At 37.3% G+C, this 15,782-nt stretch overlaps 1 protein-coding gene across 2 annotated transcripts in view; it reads left to right on the top strand.

Moving 5' to 3' along the window:
• The first annotated feature begins 717 nt into the window (after positions 1 to 717).
• LOC139963225 (uncharacterized) overlaps positions 718 to 15,782 on the top strand; it is a 58,244-nt gene continuing 43,179 nt past the window's right edge. The window contains exons 1-9 of one of the 2 annotated variants that reach the window (XM_071963808.1): positions 718 to 820; positions 2,526 to 2,708; positions 4,120 to 4,392; positions 7,162 to 7,272; positions 8,185 to 8,280; positions 9,113 to 9,223; positions 10,048 to 10,182; positions 10,674 to 10,781; positions 14,157 to 14,322. In XM_071963808.1, coding sequence (XP_071819909.1) covers positions 10,751 to 10,781; positions 14,157 to 14,322 — 197 coding nt within the window. In that variant the 5' untranslated portion in view covers positions 718 to 820; positions 2,526 to 2,708; positions 4,120 to 4,392; ... (3 more) ...; positions 10,048 to 10,182; positions 10,674 to 10,750. Of the gene's footprint in view, positions 821 to 1,253; positions 1,606 to 2,525; positions 2,709 to 4,119; positions 4,393 to 7,161; positions 7,273 to 8,184; positions 8,281 to 9,112; positions 9,224 to 10,047; positions 10,183 to 10,673; positions 10,782 to 14,156; positions 14,323 to 15,782 lie in introns of those variants that run through there. The other variant, XM_071963807.1, reaches the window with a different exon arrangement.

The raw sequence follows: 15,782 nt of genomic DNA, 5'->3' as shown, positions 1-15,782 counted from the left end.
GTTAGGCACGCTGTCGCCTTGATCACGTGACACGGAATGCACTAATGGAGCCTTTAATGTATTCTTCAACTTTGAATTCTCAATTAAACGCTCTCGATATATTTCTGGGAATAATCTAGCAGATTACTTTTGTAAACTTTTTAGCAAGCTCAGGCATGCTTAATCTGGGAGCAGTAACGATGACGTTGTTCCCTTATCTCATTGTTGCGCCCTCCACTCTGAAATACGCTGCGGTATTCCCCGTTACCTCCACACTAAACCCTTCAACCCATCATAGATCCCCTCTTTTCGTTTCTCAGTGTTCCACCCTCTCCTCTCCAGTGGTGTGGATATCCTTATTTTGCTACCTCTTATCCTCGCTTTTACCCCTCTCCATAACACCCCCCCCCCCCACACTACCTCCCTCTCCAACACTGTTAAACACAATTCAAGTGATTTTAGCTGATACCACGTCTGTATGTCTTTACCCTAAGCTTTTACAATGTTTATATCATGCTTAAAAGTGAAAAAAAAAATGAAATGTTACCTATATTTGTGTTGGGATCGGCACGGTGGGCACGGTAGGTATAACATCACTGTTTGTTTGATTTGATTAAGATTGCCTTAAAATACAGTGGCATTGTAATATAGTCAAACATGAACTATGAAATTGCAATATTAAAACATATCGCTAAATAACTATAGTAAACTAAAAACAATTCATTATGATTTCAGTTTCAGTTCCATGTCAAAGGAGTTCGTATTACGAAAGATTTAATCAGCAACCGTATCCTGGGGTTCCAGCTTAACCAATCCTACCACTCTCCACCTCCGCCAATAGGTAATAACGTATTATACTATTGACAATTACAGTTCCCCATATTGGTTTGATGATCCCATCGAGCCTCCTCGTTCCCTTTCCACTCCCCTTCTATCACCATACGCCACTCGCCCCCCCCCCCACACCCAGTCCCTCGCCATATCCCCTTGAAAATGTAATCAAAAGTATGGTACCACTTTTGTCATAGTTTGGTATCAAAATAGTTACATATCCTTTTTGATTTTGTCTATTGTAACGGAGTCATCAATAGTGTTATTTTAATATCGGATTAGAGGACTAACTTCAGCTATAACTCTCTATTCAGAAGAGAACTTTTATAGGCTGCGGACTAGATCGTCACGCCGCGTTCTTAGTGACTGAATGTGTTTAGTCATCCGTAAGACCGTATACACTGCAGTTACAATGTATGGATATTTTCAGCCTCAGATTTAATACTGGCAATAGTAAAAGTAGTGTCCGTCCGACAGGTTGTTTAGAAGCACCTATACTTACTTACACACATTGAGGTTACAGAGGTACTAAGAGGTACTACTACTGCATATACTGTGGACAATTAACAGCGATTTCGATATTCTTGATAAAGTAAGAAATATCTTAATCTACCAGTTTCTTATTTATTCTAAACGGAAAGTGAAATCAATTTGTGACAAGAGAAAGTATCTGTTGTAGAGCAAATATCACCATGTGGGAGTATATACGGACTAGATCGATAGTGTGGACAATTTTAGTTTTGTTTACATGTTCAAAAGTGGTGACTCAGGATGAAGGCGTGAGTCGACCATCTCGTAAGTAGACATTACCCTGATTTTGTTTATTTATTCATTTATTGGTATTATTATTATTTTTAAGATCAATGGGTAACTGCAGTCACGCGTTTTCCAGGTTGCAAACAGAGGCCGTGCAACAGCTTCTGAACCTGGGGTCAAATAGGACCAAGGAGATCAGATGAAATGTGGAACACAGAAAAAATAAATAATCATTATATATTATATATATATATATATATATATATATATATATATATATATATGTGTGTGTGTGTGTGGGTGTGTGTGCGTGTGTATACCGGTCACTCATGATATATAGACTAAGACAAGGAAGGTCAATATTTCGACAAGAGGAAGTAATAATGGAATATATCAGCCTTCATTTTCTATTAGTTCATACTCTTGTGCAGAAGGATATGGTTGTGTAGGCCTACCAGTAGATCATTAAAATCATGGTCATGACAATCACTATATCATGGGTATAGTTCACGTACAAGACAAAGGCCAAGTACCCATTTAAATATCACTTAAAAACTATGTGTTTCCTTTGATTGTGACCACTTAAGTTTACAGTTGACCTGACAACGGCACTTACTATATCGCACGTAAACAAATCCGTTTGTCCATACAGCATGGATTAAAATGAAACCACTGGTCGCTTTATAAAGAGTTGCGTGCGCAGGGATGGGGGGGGGGGTGTGGCCTTCCACACTCATCGTCATTAAAGGGACTTTTTACCTTTAGGCATTTAACAATAATTAGTCCCTGCCATTCTCTTTCATTTCCTCATTTCTACCTTTTTCTATGTTATATGTAGCCTGTCATATTATTAGGCAATGCATCTTTTGGACATTAGGAGCAGGCTGTAATAAATTTTAACTTATCATTATATATGTGACTTTGCTTTAAAAGTTCAATTTCTCTGTATTCTTTAACAGTTGTGTTGCAAACGATTAGCCCTGAAAGTGAGAGTTTTAATGTCATTCCTCTCTGTTTGGAAACTTTTGAAGACATTACATTGTCCGTGAATCACTTCTTAACGGTGGATACTATCTACTTTGAGCGTCCCGTTGCCCCTTTGGCCTCAGAGGTCAATAGGACATTCCAATGCAACTGGACAGGTAAAGTGAACGATACTATAATGATTAATATATCACAATATATTGTTAAATCTTAAGGAAGGATTAAGCATACATTCATAAGTCTGATACCTTCAGGGCTTTTAAATGAAATAAAAAAACCAGTACATTACATTACGCTATACTACACATGACATCGTACAAAACATTACATTTTTTATTTCATTACGTAACATTAAATGATCTCACGTTTGGTTACATAACATTGTTCATCACATTATGCATTACATAATGCATAACATAACAGTCACGTTATGCATTACATTACATTTTGTATTTCATTACGTTACGCTAAATAACCTCATATTTAGTTCCATAATATTAAACATCGCATTATACATTACATAATGCATAACATTATAATCACATTATGCATTACATTCGCCAGTATGCATTACATAACAATTACGTTACCTTTCAGTTACGTAACATTGTAAGTTACGTTAAACTACTTTATACTTTGCATACATATTGAATAAAATTACATTAAACTACCTTGAAATACAATATATGACATTCAATTAATTTAAATTACCTTGTTTTTTGTTACATCATTACACATCCTATACATTATTACACTTGATTACGTTCCATTACGTTATATTATATCATATTTAATGAAATTATACATTACATTAACCATATGTCGTCCATATTACTAAAAGATTAATAACTCGCTGAATCAGGAAAAGCCATTTTTTTTGTAACTAGAAATCACAGTCTCTTAATAAGAATGAGCATTATTCTATAAAATATTTCATTAATTTTTCAAAACGACACAAGTTACAGCCAATCGTTTAATACAGTTTCAATTTAAGATTAGGTTGAATACATTGTTATTACGTTATCGATCTTTATCTTCACAATTACCTCCCATTCCTTACCTTTAGCGGAGCGATACTTTTATCACAGTTTGGTGGGTTTTGGCGAAAAGTTAGACCTAGTTATTCCTTGTCCTCCCGTCCGCCCCCAACCCCCCCCCCCCCTCTACCCTCCCCAACTACTCCATCCTTCAATCTCTGTCAGTATTACTCGATGACAAAAACCGGATTCATTATTTTATAATCTACAAAACGTAACATGAGGAAAGTATGTATGATTGTTAATTTAATGAAGTCACTTTCCTTCCAAACATTAATTAAGTTTCTTTAAAGTGTTGCTTTGTATGATTCAAATTTGTTTAGGTATATTAAGGGAAAGCCTGGACATCTTTGCCATGGGGAAATTGGTACGATACGGTTTTACTACTGGATATTCGACATCAAAGATTTGAACCATAAAGTCGCACATGAAAAAAAGGCAAACAAGGTTATTATGCAATGCATTTATATTCTTGAAATTAAAGTGATTTCTTCTGCTCCTCTTCTTTTTACCCTTTCTTCTAATTTATTAGGCATTTTTCACAACCCGTCTCCGGATCATTTAATAGAAGTCACAATTGAATATTTAGATGGTTTGGATCAAGGAATTAATTTTATAACTCTCGGAGATGGCGATGATTTCTCTAATAACTCGAGCATTGTCTTCAGGAGAACCGGTCATCATGAGGCTCGGGGGTACCAATTTTCGCTGAAAAAAGTATTTTTGCGCAATGCATTTTGGGTCAAGTTCGAAACCGCAACAAAAGATCTGAAGATTACTCTGGGGATAAATTTGGTTAGAAATGGTAAGTGGCATCTGGATTGTTTTTTTGTTTTTTTTTTAATTATATAGTTCTTCATTTGATTCATAAGTATATTCAAACACGAACATAATAAAATCATTTTTGAAATATTAGTTGAAGGACTAAAATTACCAAACTAGTAATGTATGTGCTGACTGGAGTTTCCTTAATTCAATATTACTTGCATGCACTGCTAGGGGTGCAAGGCAGGGCTCCAAGGGGTGCGAGGCAGGGCTCCAATGGGTACGAGGCAGGGCTCCAGGGAGTGCAAAGCTATAGGACGCATAGCACGATTAAGTTCTTGAACTCTTGGTTATGTAAGGTGTGATACTGATGCATGTGGGCCATATTTTCCAGTCTCCGATCTCTACCTAATTTGTGCTGGCTACCATGGGCATGGCCCCTGGATCCCACCCCAGACCCCAGAATTTGCAAGTCTTTCGTCCGCAGCTGGTAAATTGACTGCAAAGTTTACATGACTGCTAATGGGTGCGCGTTGTTGGAAAGGTTACACTGTTTTATTAACTTTTTTTTGAACAGTTCTGTTATTGTACTATAGAATAAATTGCTATGCACGTGGTTAAACGTTTAGGAACTTGCTAGCTCCATCCTATCAACGTGTATGCTAAATATAATATCTTCATATGAAAAGGAACTAAAAGTATTCCAGACTCCCTTTTCCTTTTATTATAAGTACAATTTGCACTTAGATGTTGAATGATATAAATATACAAAGAAAAATGGTACTACGAAAAACAGATAAATTACTTAATGAGTTTTACATATTATTCCTTCTATCTCTTCTATCAAATTTATGTTAAACCTGTTGTGTTATTGACAAAATGAACAGCGAAAAGTATACAGATCTCTAATAAATCTATAAAAAGAGTGGTGGGCACTATGCAATAACAAATATAAAAATATAATATGGCGAGGTCGTCAGGTTTCAAAATCACAACACCCGAGTACAAGGCCGTGAACTCAGGTATAAGTCAAGCCTCATGTGCGTCAATACTGGTTATGACATGACGTCAGTGTATAATACCAGGTTGGTTTCGGTTAACTGGAATTCGAGCAAAATTCGTTACGGTTCACGGCATTAGTTTATAGTTGGGAATTATTCACGGACAAAAAGATAATAACGATAACACAAAAATATTTTCAAAAACTCAACCTTATAATAATAATAATAATATTTTAGAATCATAAATTATAAATGCCCCTTTTAGTGGTAATAAAACGAACATGTTTTTCCATTTGCTTACGAATACTTTTGTTACTTAAAAAGTGCCCATTTATTGCAAAAAACAAAACAATACTAATTGAAATTCAAAAAGTAGCCTACCCTAGCTGTCTTTTAAAAAATTTAGAGTAGAAAAGCATGTATATGTGCTCCCCCTCCCCCCCCCCCCCAAAAAAAAGAGGGGAAAACATTCGAACATTGTAATTTATTGTACAGAATGCAGGTGTGGTTCCATTCCAAAATTATATGACCCACTGCCCCTCGGTGTGTGTGCCCCTCAAGAATGCACCCTATTCCGTCGCCCCTGCATGATGGACCCTACAGCCTATCCCACTCAGGTGAAGTAATTGAAGGGTGGCAGTCCCTCAACTGAAAAGGCATACCGAATGCAGGCCTTGAACTCACCAAGGAGCTTTTCAATGTACTGTAATGGTGAACAAATATCATTTATCTGAATGGACATCAATCTCTTGCATCAACGTGAAGTTATTCGTAGCGTCCACTAGACTGACCCAGTTTCTTTACAATGCTGATTTATGTCCTGGTTAGTTTAACCCATATATCTCCAATGTGAAGCCCATGTTTATTTTGGTGGCTAATAAAGCGTGGAAAAAACAAACAGACAGCCGCGGCACCAAATTCAATATCATGCAATATATATGCATCATACTAATAACGCACCATATACACGACAACGCGCATGAGCATGTAGGTCACCTGGCATACAGTCTAACATGTATAAATAGCCTCTGAAGAAGATCCTGCCTCTGAAGAAGATCCTGCCTCTGAATAAAGATCCTGCTAGGATCGAATGTCAGGCCAACTTACTTTTACACATTCTCTTACACATGCTCTCTAGTGGATAAGCAGTTTGCTAACAGTTTTATTTTATTTTTATGTAATTAAATGACTAGTATACCAATTAGAAGATGGTTGCTACACGTTTGGCTTAATTAGTTTAATACACCAGTACATGTTCTGGAGTGCAGAAATATTACGTACATATGGCATTAATGTTGTTATGGGTGATGTGTGATAAAATGCCGGCATACACAACTATTTATGACATAGTAGGACTACAATAGGCCACTGCAATTTTAGCATTCTCATGATTGAAGTTGAAGTTTTCACGACTTTAAGGAGGGTGTGGGTCCAATGAAGCTGAGTCGTGGTGCGTGGGCCCAAACTCCGAAGAACAGTGGAACATGTGTGACCTTCGAATTGAGGAAGCAAACCGCAAAATTACACCTCAAAATGGCCCCTCTGTGCATTTTGTGCTACAAATTCCACATAGTCGAATGTTCAACAACTTTTCTGTTTAAAAGGGGCCCTTTCCTTGCTCTAAATGTTCCATCAAACGGACGCTTAATTTTTCATATATCAGAATAGAAGAAGAAAAAACTTACTTCTCAACTACTTTCACAAAACTGGGGATGAGTGACCCCTCCTTTCTCCACAGCTCCGCCTGCCTGGGATTCACCAAATAGAACTCATATTATTGCTTTAACTAGATTTCTTTCATTTCTCAGCATTTTGTGACGAGATATATTTTCAGTGTGATGACGGAAGTTGCATTCATGCATCTGGTAAACTGAATGGTTATCCGGACTGCCCGGATGGCTCTGATGAAAGCCCTGCACGTAAGTATTATTCTTATCTCATAGGCCTATATATGGCATAAAGGATACTGAATCGTCGAGTTCATCGCGTTAATTGATGTATCATGACCGTCGATTCACTGTATATTTATTTTATTAAATCTTTAGTGAACATCTATAGATGACTCAGCTGTTAGGCCATGGCTATACTTTCTAATCGGTAATTATTTCAAAGCTGAACTCGGCAATTGACTATAGTTTATGAGGGAACATATGTGGTAAAATTGTGGTGAAAGTCGCATAAAATGGCTCAGTGGGTAAAGCCACGCAGTGGGAGCTGAAAGTGACCTAGCGCCCATATAAATACATGTCAGGCCCCACATAAATTGTCATTTAGATTAGAAAATAGGTCATGCATCCCCCCCCCCCCGGAAATGCGTACGTCCCCTTCCCCCTAAGAACCGAAGTCTCGCTTCGCCCCTGAATGGCCTATTGACATATTATCAAGAACCAGAGAACGTTTTAATTCATACTCCTTGGCAAAACGGATGTTTCAGTCTCTTGTTTTCTTTTTTCAACTCGCATTTCAAACGGCAGGCCAACGGCCGTAACAGTTTGTTACCTGTGTCCAAGCCATAGCCACTTGTAGGATTTCTATGGTCCAAGCATTATAAAGCATATTCATTCCATAGTCCGGTCAAACATTCCAGCAACGGGCCTGACTTTACAATCCGTACCCTATGAATGAGAAAGCTTACTTCGAATCGGCAGAATAACAACTGTACAACGTGTATAATCCGGCTGAACGTGTGTGCTCGCATCGGCTGTTTTCTGTCAACGTCCGCAAGTTGAAAGCTTGATGGACGATCGGCTAGGTGGTACTGGTAGTTAAAATCTCTGAATGCAATGCCGGTGATGTTCTCAAACCACTAAACGAGCAATCTTTTCTTGCAGTTGGTTACCGAGACTGTGTGTATGATTTTATTTACACCGGAAACCAAACCGACGACAGGTGTACCCCTTGGGAGGATGGACCATATAGTGATCGAGGTGCGTAATAATTGGAGCATTATGTATTTGTAAGGCATGTGCCTAAGCTAACCTTACTGTTCGAGGCCTAGGCAAACACATGTGAGCGTGTTTCATACAGCATAGATAGGCCTAGCCTATATGCACAATGTTAATATGGCTTTTTTTGCACAGGGGTATGTGGGTGGATCAAGTTGGTAACAAAATTGAGGTATCAAAGGCACAACTGAACTAACATTAATTAATTAGTGAAAGTCCAAATGTAATGGCATCCGAAGATGGCCTAGGCCCTATAGCCTAAACAGCCTGGCTACAACCATACAGTGGTTAACTATGTCAGTATATCGTCGATGCATGTTCAGTTTAATTTATAAGTCAAGTCACAGAGTCCCACACATACTGCACCATTTGCCAGATATGCTGGCCAAGAGTACTAGTAGTATTGGTAAAATCTATATCAGAACAAATGGGAGGGTTTACAGTACATGCAAGAACCTGCACCTTTGATGTGCATCACTGGAAAATCCTCCTAAAACAACTTGTATGTATGATGATTGTAAAGTTACTTTCAGTAAATAGGTCTGCAAACTCGGATATATGCTTTATGATATCAGTTGTACTTTTACCCTGAGTTGTAGCCATGGTGTCAGACCTGGCCATGATAAGTGTAAGATTTAAAGTAGCCTACTACAGTACTATATCAATGCAAATTCAAAGGGGTTTGCCTATATTGCTTGTTCCCCAAGAATGTACATGCCACAGATAAACAACACATTAACTGTTTGAGAAATGATCATGAACATTATATAACGTACCATTATAGCTAAATATAAATGTTTGATATGGTTTACAGGTCTATCAGGTAAACTCTGTAGAAGTCTACCAGATTATTTCATACAATGGCCGGGATGTTGGAGTGAGTCAAACCAGGAGTGGATCAGATGTCAGATACCTGTTTGTAACAGTAAGTGGCTAAATTCTGTTAACTGCTAATGGAGAACATTAAAAAATATATCTGTTGAGTATTTTTTATCTATTTCCTGCCCCTGTTTGATAATATAATCCATGCAACTATATGTAGCTGTTAGCTTGACTATAGTCCATTCCAATTCAAAAAGTTGTGCTACATAGTTGAAATATTTAGTATTCTAAAGTGTTTTCATCTGTGATGAAAAATCATCGGTATTGTTCCCAAGTTGCTAGAAAGTCAAATAATGGTCCGCAATTTTCAAATTTTACTTTTACTTCCAAAATTTGGGACAAATTGTGACTGCCTTTAATACTAGTATGGCAAGTGTCTTTGCTATAGAATTTTGAAAGGAGAAAAGAGTACTTGCTTATATTAACCTTCCTTTGGTCAAGAAATATTGTTTAAGGTAGCTTGCAGTGTATTTGGAAATTTTGTTGACCAAACTCCATTTTAAATGTACTTTTATAATGTACACAATTTAGCATACAGTAGTTCTACTGAGTGGACCAGACTGTACCAAGCTGTAAGCACTTTGTGTTGACTTGCAAAGATTATATGGAATTACAGGAAAAACTTGGTGAATAAATTTGTTTTCTTCTTTGATCTTCCTATTAAGCCCTGTGATGAAATTGGTAAATATTGCAGAGTTTTGCTTGCTTCAGTGTACTTGCATGGTATTTGGTATATATACTATTGCAGTGTCCGCACAGTAATTTTGAACATAAGGTATCATTTTTACATCCCTCAAACTAACAAAAAATTAGAATTGATAGTGTATAAATGTAATATTTTTCTTTATCTTTTTTCTTTTTATACAGTACGATCAGGTTGTTACAACGGATCAGGGGAGGACTACAGGGACATAGGACATCACACAGATAATGGCTATGTTTGTATTGACTGGAGTGATGTGCCCCCTGATGTGTTGGATGTGCAGATATATTCTGATGCAGGTAATACTGACTAAAGGACTGCTGCAATGTTCCTCGTCTTCCTGGCCCCATCCCCAACCCCACCCCACCCCAACCTATGCAACAACAACAACAAAAAGTTTATCTGAGTATAGGTAAGACCAGATGTTTACAGACAGTCAAATCAAATGCCTACCTTTGTGTGTCCAGCGTAGTATTTTGTTCCCTTTTCGATATTTGTTTGTTAAGGTTTCTATCCAGAATTCCTGTAACTCAGCTATTCTTTGTCTAAATGCATGAATCTCTCAGTACTATTAATTTGTGTTCAATGATTACAGCAGTAGAGTTTTTGAGTTACATTTCAGTGATTTACAAGTTTTATGTTTCAGTATATATACCAAAGTAGATCTAATAATTAAAAAAGGACCAATAATTGTGTAGACGTTAGATTTATCTCCAGATTTGTCAGTACAAAAATGTTGTTGTTTTTCTCAAAACCACTCTTTTGTTGTCTTCCTTGTCTCTCCAATTAGATCTCTCAAACAATTATTGTAGAAACCCCACTGGCAGTGAAAAACCTTGGTGTTTCTATCAAGATGGGAACAACGATATGCAGCAAGGATTCTGCCAAATTGATATTTGTGAGTAGAAGAACACATTCTTTAATAACTTCCTGTGAAATCATATCTTGTGTATTGTATTTATTTGTTTTATAGGGAATTTTAAATGGCACACAATAGTTAGAAACACTATCGAAGGTTGGATGTTTCTTGACAAAGTACCTATCAACTAGTATTCAAATATTTTTTTACTGCGTTCCTAGCAAACGACGGTATAGTTTTTTTTGGCAAAAAACAGTGCAGTTTACAAATTTAGGCTACAAGAAAGAAAACAGCACACACACACGATTACAAAAGGAACAAGAGTTGCATATCTCATCATGGTTTGTTACTTTGTTATTCTCAAGAACTAAGTTAAAACACAGTCAATCTGTGTGCACACAAACTGATATCTCTGAGTTTATGAAGATAGATATCTGCTGATTTCGTTAAAGAATCATGATAGTAAGAAGTAAGTCTGAAGTATTGGATATGTTTTTTTCCATTGAAGTAGTAAAAATATGAAACCAAAGCAAGCTACTGCAATTTACTTAGATAGTTAGCAACTTAGTCATATAAGTTTGGTTGGTCTTGATTTTTATTTGATAATGCTTGTGGACAAGAAAAGACGATATTTACATCACTCATTCAGTTAGATTATCCATTTATACCAAACACCAACTGTTTTTCATCAAATATTTGCGTGACAGCTGCACACCCAACTTTATCTAGGCGATTGGTAAGTGCACAGGTCATTAACATAGCAACAGTGGACAAACAAAACTCTTGTTGTTGACAAAATCCTGCCAAAGTTATTTTGACTCTTCATTCCACAAACACAATTATATTTGATTGAAATCTGCATATTAGGTTTGGAATCCAGTATATATATAACCACTGCATGCAATGCTTTGAAGCAAATCTCTTGTATTTAAATTCATTCTCTGCTAGCGTACAGTTGCATTTGTCACAAACATTCTACACATTGTACAAGTATCAAAGAATATTGATAAAACTATTAAAGACAATTTCAAAATTTCTACAGTACTCAAATATTGCCAAATAATTTGCTAAAACAAAAGGCAGTAACAATTTAATTTGATTCAAGGCCATTCATCATCTAGACACTTCTGTGACTGTTATTGATTATCATCCATCCAAGCAAACAGTGATTGAAAGTATCCAACAAAATTGTAAATTATTTTGACAAAATGATCTCCAAAAATTTGAGCTAATTTGGTACAGTACGTAATAAAGGTAGTGAATGTTGTACCAAAGTTCTTACGTCTTTAGAATGAAACAGTATGTTGCTTGAACCTGTGTGTGTTGACCATATTATGCAAAAGATAAACTTTTCTGCAGACGCAGTCGAATTCCAAAAACCAAGAAAGCTTTCGTGCAGACAAAGCCATATTGATAAAAAAACAAGAAACAATTTTCTGCGGACGTTACCAAACATGAAAACAACCTTTTCCGCAGACGCGGCGTACTTTCAGGCATCTCTTTGTGTTCATAGTCTCCAAGTATTACCCAGGGTGAAATTTCCATTACTAGTGAACTTTCTTCGACATAGTATTATTTAACAAGCTAAGCCATTCTGTAAGGGTGGGTTTTGTCAGACAACCAGTAATTGCAAAAGAAATTTATGAAAGATCTAGATTAGAATTGCAACATTCACTGATTTTAATTTAAGCTTGTCTTTGCAGTGCCGAGTTCATTGTGTGGTTTGTTCATACAAAGATGGTGCACTACCGTGCAGTTGAACCCATGACGTGTAAAAAAATAACTCTGCTGGTATATCCCCCAGGGTCTGAGGCCCTAGAGAGCAAAGAAAAATTATGGCTAGAAGAGGATTTCAACCTATAACCTCTGGGTTTCGAGTCCAGCGCTTTACCAACTAAGTTGTCCAGCCAGCCATTACTTGTTGGCCATACCTATAGAGCCATTTCTTTGCTGGGGTGGGGGGAAGGGTTGAACCTATCTACCTTTTTAGTTGTCTGGACATCAAAGTTGGTTGTCCAATAAGAATAATATGTAGCCGAAGGTATGTCTTACTTTTACTTTTACTGTCCAAAAACGGATCCAGTTCTTCTTCAGACAATAGCAAAAGTAGTTTTTTGTCCGACAACAATTTAGTTGTCTCTGACCAAAATCAAACAGTTGAAAAGAATCGGCTGTGGAACAGATGAGAGACAGAACAAAGACAAACTCAAATAGCAAATCAGTAGGACACAAGGACCCTGCATAGATCATTTATTGTAGTACCAGTGTATGTCTATCAGTGTATGTCTATATGTATCAGTGTATGTCTATATGCTGATGATACTATCTGTCACAACTTCCGTGGAATAATACAAAATGGCACCCTCTAGCGCCCCCTCTGTTGCGACCCCTGGTTTTTCCTTTGGCCTTCAAAGCCGATAAAAATAAAATTTTAGATAGATTCAGGGAAGTAAACTCAGAGGACCAAAAGACTACTGAGAGGTTTCTGAAAGTTAACAAAATCGATATATTTACAATGATACGATTTCTACTGATTTGTACAAGGATTATTGGTACTAGAAATTTGGAATATTACAGACAGATTTTACAATATAATACGGCCGTTAAATTTTTAAAAGATTACTTAACTTATCTTACGCGGCGCGTGCCGGCTCTCGGTTCCTTTCGTAGCTGTTCTGACCTCCTTGCGTCACCAACAACGATGTCGGGATTCTCCCTCGTAGGCTGGTATCTCGTGACTTGGTCAGGAGCAAAACCGTTCCCCGCTGGTCCAATTCGACTCAACGTTTGTATCCCAAGGATGGCTTCCTCCTGGGTGAACTCCGAAAAACTCTGCCGAAGTCACGCCTGTCCCGGTTAAACGACGCACCATTCTAATAAACAAACAGTCCACCGGTTCCTCCGTCCGTCCCCTCGATTAATCTTTTATCTCAGATGAATTTCTTTTCACAATAGATCGGAAAACTCTGAACTAAACTCCTCATCACCGAAAATATCTCTGCTTATATATAGCCGGGTTTAATCTCTCGAAAGTTCTTTTCCAGGAATCCTGACGGAAAAACATCGAGAATCATCCATGTCTCGAAGATACGACTGATAGTTCAACGTTCATTGGTCGACGATATCCGGTTACCTGCTAAAAATTACTTCCCGTATGTTCTGGAAATTTGTACTCGCTAATACCGAATAGCGCCATCATTTCTCGTAGCTTCCAGAAAAAACGCACAAGTTGTCAGTCACGACTAGTGACCTACTTATCACCCTGACCAGCATATACTGAATACACGTACAATGAATAAAGTCGTTCGTGACACTATCCTTCAGTACTTCACGTAAAATTTTTATAGTTCTTCTTCTTTCAAGCAATCCATACTCCCGTATAATAAAAGTTAACAATTTTTTTCTCACTTTCAGGTTTGTCGCAAGACTTGGGCAAGTTTCATCGCCTTCCTAAAGTCACCTTTGACATAAGCTCATTTGAGCATAGTGACCTGCAGAATCTTTACTTGGATAGATTCACTGAAGAAGACTGTGCGTCCTACTGTCTCTTTGACATGAGTTTTACTTGTCGTTCATTCATGTATGTATTCATTGTTGGTTAATTATCTTGAGAAGTTGTATGATTAAACAGCTGGCCTAAACTATTTACAAACAATGTAACAGCTCATCAGTTTAGCCATACCCTCTCATTCCTACTTTGTCAAGACCCATCCCTGCTAAGTTACATAATATTGTCAGATATTAATCCTAACTTCCAAAAACAAATATGCCAGCCAGCAATTGCCATAGTAGTAAGAAAATTACTATCGTGACTTAGCCAGCCGAACACTACCCGAACTGTCGGCTGTCAGGACCCAATTTTCAATAGTCACCCAGACCTATCGTCGTACAGCAGATCCCTTCAGACTGAACAAGTTTTTTCTGTTATTAACTACCAATACAAAATCACCACCACCTGAAGATGTATTTTTCCTTGAATTACTTACATTTCTTCAGACTGAGCAGTGGTAGTCGTGGCAAAATTGCAAACTGCCAGTCAGAACTTGTATCAGTTGAGTTATCCCAACTCAAATTGACACGACTCAGAACTAGCTAATTCGTAATCAGTCGGCAATTAGCCTGCATCCAAAATTGAATGAGTTAATAGCGCCATATCTGTTGGGTTCTTGACATACAATTGGTGCTACTTTCTTTAAGATTTCTCTTCAAAGTTAGATTGCAGTGATAGCCAAGAGTTTGTCTTGGATAATATAATTCATGGAATGTTTCAATTTTCTTTTCTATTCTTCTTTTTCTTTCTCAGTGCATTAAATATTCACTTTTCAACCCTTAATATATTAAGTGCTTCTTTTGATCGAAACCTCATCATGCCAACTTTTTTTTTCTTCTCAAAACATTGGAACTTCTCTCCTTAGACCCTCCCTCTGCCATTCCCCAGCTTATTACAGTCTGGTATCCACCAAAGATACCAATGGTCCTTGCTTGTGGGCACCGCAGCGTTTTTACTTTGATGCAATTTTCTAATGTTAGATATATACTGAAAGTTGAGCATGAGGACAGCAGCAGCTACCCTATAAATGATTCTTTAGGGAATGTATGTGTAATTAAGTCTCGTAATTTAATCGTACAGTCGTTGACACGGTTATCGTTGTAAGGCAGCTTTGTTCCAAGGTGAAATCACTTGTGACTGGAGATCAACAAAGTGCCAGAATACCAATGGTATGAAATTCATGGGCATTGGGCATCAAGTTCAAGATCTAAGCATGTATTTAGGTACCACTGATGGTAATATCAGTTCAGTGTGGGTTTTAATCTGATGTTATGAGTTGTCGATGTGAATAATATCGGTCAGCTACAATTTCATCATTAAATTTTTTTTTTGAAATTAATAATCAGCCCCATTGTTAGACTCATGAGGTATTCAGGCCCTTAAAAGCCCATGACTTGCTCACCCTTCCAGCCTAGTCAGCTCTTACATTGTGCATTTTCGGATAAATTGAGATTTTGGTTCTCTTTAGCCTTTTGCCTCCTACCAATTGT

The sequence above is a fragment of the Apostichopus japonicus genome, chromosome 21, assembly GCF_037975245.1.
Source record: "Apostichopus japonicus isolate 1M-3 chromosome 21, ASM3797524v1, whole genome shotgun sequence".
Classification (NCBI taxonomy): domain Eukaryota; kingdom Metazoa; phylum Echinodermata; class Holothuroidea; order Aspidochirotida; family Stichopodidae; genus Apostichopus; species Apostichopus japonicus.
This window is presented reverse-complemented; position numbering and strand designations above follow the sequence as displayed.